Here is a 12,453-nt window from a genome sequence, read left to right as displayed (position 1 = left end):
TTGATTCACAACCCTTCCACTTCCCACCAAACCTCCTCCTCATATTCTCTTTGTCTTGGACCAAGTAGGTATGTTAGCATGATGCCAAATGACACCCACTTCTCCTAAGGTCACTCACTACTGTGGAAGTGAAGGAGGTGAGACATAGACAAGTTTTAGTGTGTCTATGTGGGTTCCATTATCCTCATGGTTCTAGTATGTCCTTATGGGTCACAGTTTGTCCCTGCTTTGGTCTATACCCAACTTTGTTCTACAAATACTACTCCAGCTGATTAACAATGAATTCATTCTCTGCACCACATAAAAAGATAGCAGCTTTGTATACATTCTTCCACCAGATCTAGCAATTGCCTGAGTTCTAATCTTCTGTAACCAATTTCTTATTCAACACCACTGGTGATCTGCTTCTCTGATTGTATCTTAAGTGACACAGGTCTAAGAAGAAAGGACTAAGGAAATAATTTTCATGATGATTCCAGATAACTAGACCCAGGTTTGGGATGTGAGTGTGGTTTAGTGAAACTGTCACTTTACATTATTATAGAGAAAGTTTACAACCTTAGACAAGGTTACACATGCTCTGCATGATTGATTTAAAGTCAATAATTCAAGAGGAGAATATTAGTAGAAAGTCCCTCAGGACACCTGCTTCCAAATTACATAGAAGAAGCTTTTATTTAGAATCAAATCTTCTGATCCTTTTATTTAGAATCAAATCTTCTGATCCAGATCACAGATTAAAGAACCACGGGACTACTATTTCTTGTCTGGGGTCTGCAGCTGTATATTTCAACCTGGGTCCCACAGCAGGGAGGCTCTCTCTTATTAACCTCTGGGGTTTTTGTTCAGCTTTTCCTATTACTTCAAGCACTGTGCATTCCCAGAGAGCACAGAAGTATTTTCCAGAATGTTCCAGCTTTAAGGATGAAATGGTAAGCCTGATGAACTTATGTGCTTTCTGGAAGTTTACAAAGTAGTGGCCATCCCTTTCATTCCCATCTTCTGAATACTGATGAATGAGGTAAGTCATCTCTCCCCTGGGAAGCTGCTTGTACCAAAATATCCAGTAGGTGTACACGTTCCAACTTGTTTCATACCGACAGTTCAGGATGACTACGTTCTGCACTTGACTGGTTATGCCTGGCTGATATTGAGTAACTTTCTGGGCCACACTAGATCCTGTGGGAAAAAAAAAAAAAGAAAACAGAGCTGAAATATTAAACAAAATAATGTATAAATTCAACTAATTTTGGACCCAAATATTTACAAACCATACTGAAATCATAAGATGCTTGCTTTTCCCCAATCCTCCTTTCCTGCCCAAGTCCCTGTGAAGCACCACGTGCCTGTGTGCAGGCCTTTCACCCTGAACACTCGCACCCATGTTTGAGAGCATCCCTACCAGAGAAGGTGAAAGCCAGGAACACCCAGAGCAGACTGGAGAGAGGCAAGAGGCATGGATTCCCCTACACAAATGTCCTCAGTTCTGCCTCAAGCTAAGATTTCAGTGTCTTTGAGTGCCTGGCAGCACATATACATAGTAACTGGTTCCTGTGTGACTCCTCCCAAACAGGAAGTAGGGTGTCATGTTCATCGACCACATGGTCTGGGTACAGATAAAGACTGGCTCACCACACACCTTTACTTTGTCTACTTTTCTTTCCCTGGTCATTAAGTTTGGCACATCCTGAAAAGGGGCATGAAGAAAGCAATTAATATTAAAGGTTAGAAGTGAAAGAAACTGAAGATTAAACAAGTTGACATACATTATTTATTTATTTATTTTAAATGGAAGCTAATTACTTTACAATATGGTAGTGGTTTTTGCCATATATTGACATGAATCAGCCATAGGTGTACTTGTGTTCCCCATCCTGAATTCCTCTTCCACCTCCCTCCCCATTGCATCCCTCAGGGTCATCCCAGTGCACCAGCCCTGAGCACCCTTTCTCATGCATTGAACCTGGACTGGTGATATCTTTCACATATGATAATACACATGTTTCAATGTTATTCTCTCAAATCATCCCATCCTTTCCTTCTCCCACAGAGTCCAAAAGATTGTTCTATACATCTATGTTTCTTTTGCTGTCCCATATATAGGGTCATTGTTACCATTTTTCTAAATTCCATATATGTGTGTTAGTATGCTGCATTGGTGTTTTTCTTTCTGACTTACTTCACTCTGTATAATAGGCTCCAGTTTCATCCACCTCATTAGAACTGATTCAAATGCATTCTTTTTAATGGCTGAGTAATATTCCATTGTGTATACCTACCACAGCTTTCTTATCTATTCGTCTGCCAATGGACATCTAGGTTGCTTCCATGTCTTGGCTATTGTAAACAGTGGTGTGATGAACATTGGGGTACATGTGTCTCTTTCAGTTCTGGTTTCCTTGGTGTGTATGCCCAGCAGTGGGATTGCTGGATCATATGGCAGTTCTCTTTCCAGTTTTTTAAGGAATCTCCACACTGTTCTCCATAGTGGCTGTACTAGTTTGCATTCCCACCAACAGTGTAAGAGGGTTCCCTTTTCTCCACACCGTTTCCAACATTTATTGCTTGTAGACTTTTGGATCGCAGCCATTCTGACCGGCGTGAGATGGTACCTCATTGTGGTTTTGATTTGCATTTCTCTGATAATGAATGATGTTAAGCATCTTTACATGTGTTTGTCAGCCATCTGTATGTCTTCTTTGGAGAAATGTCTGTTTAGTTCTTTGGCCCATTTTTTGATTGGGTCATTTATTTTTCTGGAATTGAGGTGCAGGAGCTACTTGTATATTTTTGAGATTAATTCTTTGTCAATTGCTTCATTTGCTATTATTTTCTCCCATTCTGAAGGCTGTCTTTTCACCTTGCTTATAGTTTCCTTCATTGTGCTAAAGTTTTTAAGTTTAATTAGGTCCCACTCATTTATTTTTGCCTTTATTTCCATTACTGTGGGAGATGTGTCATAGAGGATCCTGCTGTGATTTATGTCAGAGAGTGTTTTGCCTATGTTTTCATCTAGGAGTTTTGTAGTTTCTGGTCTTACATTTAGATCTTTAATCCATTTTGAGTTTATTTTTGTATATGGTGTTAGAAAGTGTTCTAGCTTCTTTCTTTTACAAGTGGTTGACCAGTTTTCCCAGCACCACTTGTTGAAGAGATTGTTTTTTCTCTATTATATACTCTTGCCTCCTTTGTCAAAGATAAGGTGTCCATAGGTGCATAGATTTATCTCTTGGCTTTCTATTTTGTTCCATTGATCTATATTTCTGTTTTTGTGCCAGTACCATACTATCTTGATGACTGTAGCTCTGTAGTAGAGCCTGAAGTCAGACAGGTTGATTCCTCCAGTCCCATTCTTCTTGCTCAAGATTGCTTTGGCTATTCGAGGTTTTTTGTATTTCCATACAAATTGTGAAATTATTTGTTCTAGTTCTGTGAAAAATACCATTGGTAGCTTGATGAAGATTGCATTGAATCTATAGATTGCTTTGTGTAGTATACTCTTTTTCACTATATTGATTCTTCCAATCCATAAACATGGTATATTTCTCCATGTATTTGAGTTATCTTTGATTTCTTTCATCAGTGTTTTATAGTTTTCTATATATAAGTCTTTTATTTCTTTGCTGCTGGTGCTCCTAAGTCGTTTCAGTCGTGCCCAACTCTGTGTGACCCCATAGACGGCAGACCACCAGGCTACCCTGTCCCTGAGATTCTCCAGCCAAGAACACTGGAGTGGATTGCCATTGCCTTCTCCAATGCATGGAAGTGAAAAGTGAAAGTGAAGTCGCTCAGTCGTGTCCGACTTTTAGCGACCCCATGCACGGCAGCCTACCAGGCTCCTCCATCCATGGGATTTTCCAGGCAAGAGTACTGAAGTGGGTTGCCATTTCCTTCTATCTTTGTTTCTTTGGGTTGATTTATTCCTAAATATTTTATTCTTTTCATTGCAATGGTGAATGGAATTGTTTCCAATATTTCTCTTTCTGTTTTCTTATTGTTAGTGTATGGGAATGCAAGAGATTTCTGTGTGTTTATTTTACATCCTGCAACTTTATTCATTGATTAGCTCTGGTAATTTTCTGATGGAGTCTCTAGGGTTTTCTATGTAGAGGATCATGTCATCTGCAAAGAGTGAGAGTTTTACTTCTTCTTTTCCAATCTGTATTCCTTTTATTTCTATTTCTTCTCTGATTGCTGTGGCTAAAACTTCCAAAACTATGTTGAATAGTAGTGGTGAGAGTGGGCACCCTTGTCTTGTTCCTGACTTTAGGGGAAATGCTTTCAATTTTTCACCATTGAGGATAGTGTTTGCTGTGGGTTTGTCATAAATGGCTTTTATTATATTGAGGTATGTTCCCTCTATTCCTGCTTTCTGGAGGGTTTTTTATCATAAATGGATATTGAATTTTGTCAAAGGCTTTTTCTGCTTCTACTGAGATAATCATATGGTTTTTATCTTTCAATTTGTTAATGTGGTGTATCACATTGATTGATTTGTTGATATTAAAGAATCCTTGCATCCCTGGGATAAAGCCCACTTGGTCATGATGTATGATCTTTTTAATATGTTGTTGGATTCTGTCTGTTAGAATTTTGTTAAGGATTTTTGCATCTATGTTCATCAGTGATATTAGCCTGTAGTTTTCTTTTTTTGTGGCATCTTTGCTTGGTTTTGGTATTAGGGTGATGGTGGCCTTATAGAATGAGTTTGGAAGTTTACCTTCCTCTGCAAATTTCTGGTGGAGAAGGCAATGGCACCCAGCTCCAGTACTCCTGCCTGGAAAATCCCATGGATGGAGGAATTTGGAAGGCTGCAGTCCATGGGGTCGCTAAAAGTCAGACACGACTGAGCGACTTCACTTTCATGCACTGGAGAAGGAAATGGCAACCCACTCCAGTGTTCTTGCCTGGAGAATCCCAGGGACAGGGTGCCTGGTGGGCTGCCATGTATGGGGTCCCACAGAGTCGGACACTACTGAAGTGACTTAGCAGCAGCAGCAACAAATTTCTGGAAGAGTTTGAGTAGGATAGGTGTTAGGTCTTTTCTACATTTTTAGTAGAATTCATCTGTGAAGCCAAAGTTGATATACATTGATTCAGTAAAATAATTTTGTCATCCTCTTTAAGGTATAATTTAGTATAACCTAAGAAATATTCTTGTAATCTACTGATTTGTCATTCATTTAGCCTATACTTACTTTTCTCTATCCAGAATCTAGTGACTATTTTAAAACATTTACAGATCTTAGGACTTCTGGGTGAATAGCAATATTATGCAAAACAATTAATGTACCTCTGTCTTTTTTTTTAATGTGTTCCAGGGCTCCACTTAGATTTTTCAATAAATAAAATCACTTCAGCATAAAATGGCTTAAAAAATCAGCCCATCTGAATTTCAGAGTCTATTCAGTGCTGTATATTTAAATGAAATTATAATTGGAATAAAATATTATTCTTTTTAAATTTTATATTGAGTCTTATGTATTAAAATCAGGCTATTCAATCCTGTTACCTCTAAATGTAGAATTGTACTTATTAGATCATCTGTCCTAGAGTCATTCTCATGTCACATTTTCTGTCTCATTAGCCCAGAGTGTTCAGTCTCACTTGTCAGTTGCTCATTATTGTTTCTTTTTATAAAATAAAGTTAAGATAAACATGCCAGATCTTTTGCTGGTGTAATGCTATAATGTTGTCCTACAAAACTTAACATTTACAGACTGTAGACACTTAGTACCTGTCAACACCAGAGAAGTTATTGACTGAAGTTCTCTGCACTGTTTCATGTTCATGTGGAATGTAGCTGTCAATCTTCCATTTGCTTTCACTGCTGTAATAGATGAATTAATATAAAAGGACCAAAAGCAAATAGATAAGTAGAAAAGAAAATACAGACAAGGTCTAAAATAGTGCCAGTTCCTGGAATTTGAGATCAAAATAACTCATGAATGACTGAAGCAGCGAGGAGAGACTGTATTTATCTGAGACATCTACTCTTCTGTCTCATTTCACTTCTGAGTGCTGACAGGCAATGAATGCCCAGGCTTGAAATTATATGTAACTAAGCAGAGGAGATCATGAATGACCACAGCAGCTTGCAAAGCAGCATATTATAAAATATAGATATATATTAATATAACAATTACATATACCAAGAAATTGATATTGATAAAATTTTATCAAAATACCCTAACATTATACATCAGTTTTTATATGCATCCTTTGGTTTTGATGCATTAGTCCATGAAATTTTATCGCTTGTATTGGTTCTTGTACCACCACTAAAATCATAACACAGAATTGTTTTGTTTCTTAAAGAAATCTCCTCTGCACACTCTCCCCATGCCTGCAGCTCTTTCTAACCCCGACTACTGATCTCTTTTTCATCTCTAATTTTCTTCTTTGAGAATGTTTTATAAGTAGAATCACAGTATGTATACAATCATAATAATCCAATAAGTGTAACCATACACCATGTAGCCTCTGAGATTGACTATTTCTTCATTCAGCATAACATCCTGAGAGCCATCTAGGCTATTGTTTTTTAGTTGCTAAGTCGTGTCCCACTCTTTTGCAACCTCACTAACTGTAGACTTCCAGGTTCCTCTGTCCTTGGAATTTTCCAGGGAAGAATACTGGAGTGGGTTGCCATTTCCTTCTCCAGGGTATCTTCCCCAACCAGGGATCAAATCCCCATCTCCTGCATTGCAGGCAGATTCTTACCACTGAGCCACCTCAGAAGCCCCATCTAAACTATCGCATGTATTGATAGTCTGTTTCTTTTAACCACTACAAACTGTCACCCACTTATGATGTCTTGACTTTGGATTTTTGATTTTACACTGGTAAGAAAGTGATGCACATTCAGTAGAAACGACATTTAGCATTTTTAAATTTTATCTTTTCCCATGCTAGCAACATTTGCTGTATATTCTTTGGTGATCTGGGTAGCTGCAGTAAGCTGAGCTCCTAGCCAGCCCTGAGATCATGAGGGTAAAAAACTGACACACTTACCTTCATTCTGCAAACTTACAACTATTCTATTTTCCACTCAATAAACTACATGAGATTTTCAACATTTTAGTACAAAATAGACTTTGCATTAGATGATTTTTCCCACCTAAAGAAAAAATAAGTAGGCTAAGGTAAAAAAAAAAAAAAAGTAAGTAGGCTAAAGTAAGTGTTGAGCACATTTAATGTAGGCTGAGTTAGGTATAGTAAGTGCATTTTTGTCATTTTCAACTGAAAATGGTTTATTGAGACACAACTCTATTATAAGTTGAAAAAATCTATAAATAATATGTCATTGTACAGATGTATTACAGTGGATTTATTTATCTATTCACCCAATGAAGAATAGTTGACTGATTTCCAGCTTTTGGTCATCACAAATATAGCTGCTATGAATATTCATGTACAGATTTTTGTGTAAATATAAGTTTTTCATTTCTGAAGCATAAAATACTCAGGAGTGTAATTGCAGAGTTGTAAGGTACATGAATATTTAAGTTTATGTGGAACTGCTGAACTTTTTTCCAGAATGACTGGACCATTCCACCCACCAGCAATATATGAGTGCTCCAATTACTCTGTATCTTTGCCAGAACTTGATACTGTCAGTATTTTTAATTTTAGTCTTTATGATAGATGTGAAGTAGTATCTCTTTCTGCCTTAATTTGCATTTTGCTAATGACTTTATCAATAACTTCAGATACGCAGATGACACCAGCCTAATGGCAGAAACTGAAGAGGAACTAACAAGCCTCTTGATGAAAGTGAAAGAGGAGAGTGAAAAAGTTGGCTTAAAGTTCAACATTCAGAAAACGAAGATCATGGCACCTGGTCCCATGACTTCATGGGAAATAGATGGGGAAACAATGGAAACAGTGTCAGACTTTATTTTTCGGGGCTCCAAAATCACTGCAGATGTTGATTGCAGACATGAAATTAAAAGATGCTTACTCCTTGGAAGGAAAGTTATGACCAGACTAGATAGCATATTCAAAAGCAGAGACATCACTTTGCTGACAAAGGTTCATCTAGTCAAGGCTATGGTTTTTCCAGTAGTCATGTATGGATGTGAGAGTTGGACTGTGAAGAAAGCTGAGTGCCGAAGAATTGATGCTTTTGAACCGTGGTGTTGGAGAAGACTCTTGAGAGTCCCTTGGACTGCGCGGAGATCCAACAAGTCTATTCTAAAGGAGATCAGTCCTGGGTGTTCTTTGAAAGGACTGATGCTAAAGCTGAAACTCCAGTACTTTGGCCACCTTGTGCGAAGAGTTGACTCATGGAAAAGACTCTAATGCTGGGAGGTATTGGGGGCAGAAGGAGAAGGGGACGACAGAGGATGAGATGGCTGGATGGCATCAGCGACTCGATGGACACGAGTTTGAGTGAACTCCAGGAGTTTGTGATGGACAGGGAGGCCTGGCGTGCTGCGATTCACAGGGTCCCAAAGAGTCAGACACAACTGAGCGACTGAACTGAACTGAACTGATTGACTAATAATGTTGACCATCTTTTTTTCTCACTATTTTTTAAATTATGAAAGTATATTAAAACATTTACATTAGACTTAGAAAACACAACACAAAATACAGTTCCACTATATATTACAAATAATTTTTAAGCAAATGAATTAAAAATTTTAGTTAGCGTTTCAATGGCAAACTCTCAAAAATTAATAGAATGAGTATACAGAAAAGTTGAAGGGTACAGTAGACTTGAAAAGCACTATGAATCAACATAATTAAGACTTATGCAATTTTCACACAATAGTAGGATGCAAATTTTATTCAAGGTCCCATAGACTATAAACTAGGAGACACTGGTACACATCCAAGGACATAAAACAAGGTGCAAAATTTCATGGTCTAAAGGTATTGAAATCGTACAGTCAGTTTTCTAATCACCTTGGAATTATGTTAGAAATCGCTATCAAGAGATATTTGAAAATAACCCACATATTTTCCAGTGCAATGTGACATTTACTAAGAGAGATATTTGACTTAGCCTGACCATCTTTTTATATGCTTATTTCCTTACCACATAGCTCTCCGATGAAGTGTCTGTGTAAATCTATCATCCAGTTTTCAACTGGATTGTTTTCTTCCTGCTGAGTCTAGAGGGTTCATTGTATTCTGAACACAATCTTTTGATGAAAATGTATTTTGCAAATATTTCCTGTCATTCTGTGGTTTATCTTTTTCCTTCTCTTAACAGTGTCTTTTGCAGAGCAAACATTTTTAATTTTTTTTTTAATTTTATTTTATTTTTAAACTTTACATAACATTTTTAATTTTGATGAAACCTAAGTTTGTTTATGGATCGTGCTCTTGGTGTCATGTCAAAATTCTTTTTGTCTAGCCCTAGGTCATGAAGATACTCTCTTATGTTTTTCCTAAAAGATTTGGCAATTTTACATCTTACACTTGGATATGGTTCATTTTGAGGCTATACCCACATTTTTGTATAAGGTGTGATATTTAGGCCGAGTTTCAATTATTTCCCAAGAATATCCAATTGTCCCAACATCATTTGCTCATAAGACTGTGTTGCCTCCATTGAACTGTCTTTGCACTTTGTCAAAAAAATAAATCTTCCCTACTTGTGTAAATTTACTTCTATACACTTACTCAGTGACATAAACTTGTTAATTATATTCTTTTATTACCCTTTTAACATTATAGAACTTGTAGAATAACTTTCTTTTTAGTTACTTATATTTATAATTTGTGTTTTTTTCTTTTTCCCTTGATAATTCTACCTAGAAATATTTCAATCTTATTCGTCATTTTAACAAAATTAACTTTGTATTTCATGACTATCCCTATAGCATTCTTTGTATTTCACCAATCCAACATTTTATTATTTACTTCTTTCAGTTTATGTTGGGTTTAATTCGCTTTTCTATCATCTTTCGCTGAAAGCCTACATGATAGTTTTTCAACCTTTTTTCTTTCGTTAAATAAGCATTAAATAGATAAATTTCCTTTTATGTATTATTTTAGCTGCATCTCATACATATTTATATAATGTGCTCTCACAATATTTACTTTCAAAATATTTTCTAAAGTCATAGTAATTGTTTCTTTAACCTATGGTTATTTTTAAGTTAGTGCATATATTCCAAATATTTGAGAGTTTCTACAGACATCTCTTTGTACTAGATATTCTGTATCATCCCCATTTTGAAGAATAAATTCCATATAATTTTAGTTTTCTTAAATATATTAAGATTTTTATGACCAAACAGATTGTGTGTGTGTGTGCATGTGTATTTCATCTACACAGCAGGGTGTGGCTGCAGCTCAGCTGCAGGTTTGGGTACAGGTTGCAGGTGCCTGGGGAGCACCCAGCACTTGCTGCACAGATGTAGGTGGCTGAGTCTCCAGGCTGGGAAGTTGCGATGTGCAATGAGAGCTGTTTGGCACTCTTATTGAGGGAAACTGTGAAACTTCCATCTTCCATTTCATTCATAACTGAACGCATGGCTATCAGGAATGCAGGTCCTTTACCAGGATATTGCCAGTGTCACAGGAGATACTCAAACGCACCCTTCTCACAACTACAGTTCAGAATGGAAATCTCTCCTTCTTGGACTGTCAAAGATTGAGGGCTCTGTTTCACTTGCTCTTGTTCACTTTTTTCCTTCTGTTGTCCACTCACCCCTACTTAAAGAGATTAAAAAGTCATTAGTTCCACAGACATCTATTTCTTTCTTGGAGTTTCTGTCTGCATGAGCTTGTTTGTAATCCAGTTTTCTCGGTCCACCTAATTGATGAGATATCCTAGGTTTTCTCCTTCACAACTCACAGCCTAGTTGAAGCCACAGAAGTGAAAATGATGCTCCTGGTATCTTGTCCATTGTTTCTGGCATCAGTGCTCAGTGGCAACTCAAGTTCCTCTTCTGCTCTTCTCAGCCAGCTAGAACTCTAAGTTCATATCTGCTTTAATTCTTTCAGTAGGCCCCACCCTCTCACAAACTGGAGAATATCTTTATTGGAGTGATTTCATTTAATTCCTTTCACTTTTTAACATTTTTGAGTTCACCATGTGTACTTAGTCACTCAGTCAGTCCAACTCTTTGAGACCCCCATGGACTGGAGCCCGCCAGGCTCCTCTGTCCATGAGATTTCCCAGTGTTTCCCAAGAATACTGGAGTGGGTTACCATTTCCTCCTCCAGAGGATCTTGCCAACCCCAGGATCAAACCCATGTCTTCTGCATCTCCTCCATTGGCTGGCAAATTCTTTACCACTGGGAAGCTGTGGTTAAATATTTATTTTAATTCTATCCTCTTATCAACTACTCTGCTAGTTCCCAGTTAGAAGTTTCTAGTGCAGAAGGAGATACATGTGGAGAAGGAAAGATAAAGACCAAAGTCCATAATCTGTAGGGCCAAAAGGTGTCTGTGATTAAAACTGTACTGATGTAGGTGAGTAACATTAAGCACTGCAGATGCCCTGTGGTGGCCTCATGGTATGACTGTGGCTGGAGGAGGGGCTGAGCCCCACGGAGTGTTTGTGTAGAGGCTGCAGGTGCCTGGGGAGCACTGTGCTGCACAGCACAGAAGTAAGTGCCTGAGTCTGTGGTCTGTGAAGAGGAAATGTGCAGTGAGCTGTGGCCTTCTTTAGGAACTGTCGTGGCATTTAATCTTCCATCCTGCTTTGTCCCTGAAGGAATGTAAAGCAGGTGGATGATGCGGCCCCCAGGGTTCTGAAGATACCAATTCACACTCTGTGGGAAAGTGGAAAAATTACACTGAAGCATGTAGCTGACTCCCTCCTGGAGACTCAGGGCTGGGGGACTCTGCTCCACATCCACTCCTTGCACACCTGATGAGGAAAGAGAAACAGTCACTCGTGAGGGTCACTGTAACTCCTACTAAACCCTGAAAGTGCCCTCCCCATCCGCATGGATGATGAGAAGGATAAAAAGTCTGCAGGACTTGTCAGCTCCTCTCCCTCCCCCAACAATAGAGCAGTGCCTCATTCCTTCAGATCCCCTGTGGGGCAGCCCCAACTCACAGCAAACCTGGGCAAGCAAAAGCCCCAGCACAGTGCCGGCTAGCCTCTTCATGGTGCTTCCTCTTCTTCTTGGGACATTTTCACTGTAAGACACTTAACTAAACCCTGAGGGAGTGAGTGGTCATAAGTCATTCCTGCTCCTTCAGCCAATCAGCTCACCCAGCAAATCCTGCTCAGGTGACACTGACAGGATGCCCCGCCCTCCCACCGCAGCCAAGTCAGCATGTGCTGCCAGGGGTAGACGAGAGAAGGAAATAGAAAGAGCATGATTTTATGATTTGAGGGACATTTTCTGAGAACATTTAGGAGAAGAAAGACCCTGATTAGGAATGTGGGAGAGTTTTAGGGAAAAGAAAGCAAAAATTAATTATATAGCCCCATCCTTCTCTCACATGACATGGATGCAGTAGATTCTTCCTTAATG

The 12,453-nt window shown here is 38.5% G+C and overlaps 2 gene segments (V, D, J or C); both read right to left on the bottom strand.

Moving 5' to 3' along the window:
- Window positions 1-676: 676 nt before the first annotated feature.
- On the bottom strand, window positions 677-7,020 carry LOC102396227. The segment is given in 4 exon segments: window positions 677-1,179; window positions 1,403-1,466; window positions 1,538-1,687; window positions 7,015-7,020. Coding segments are annotated over 4 exon segments (669 nt in total).
- A 4,287-nt stretch (window positions 7,021-11,307) lies between these two features.
- Window positions 11,308-12,081, bottom strand: LOC123464729. The segment is given in 2 exon segments: window positions 11,308-11,837; window positions 12,030-12,081. Coding segments are annotated over 2 exon segments (582 nt in total).
- Window positions 12,082-12,453: the final 372 nt, after the last annotated feature.

This window comes from Bubalus bubalis, chromosome 11 (genome assembly GCF_019923935.1).
Source record: "Bubalus bubalis isolate 160015118507 breed Murrah chromosome 11, NDDB_SH_1, whole genome shotgun sequence".
Taxonomy (NCBI): Eukaryota; Metazoa; Chordata; class Mammalia; order Artiodactyla; family Bovidae; genus Bubalus; species Bubalus bubalis.
This window is presented reverse-complemented; position numbering and strand designations above follow the sequence as displayed.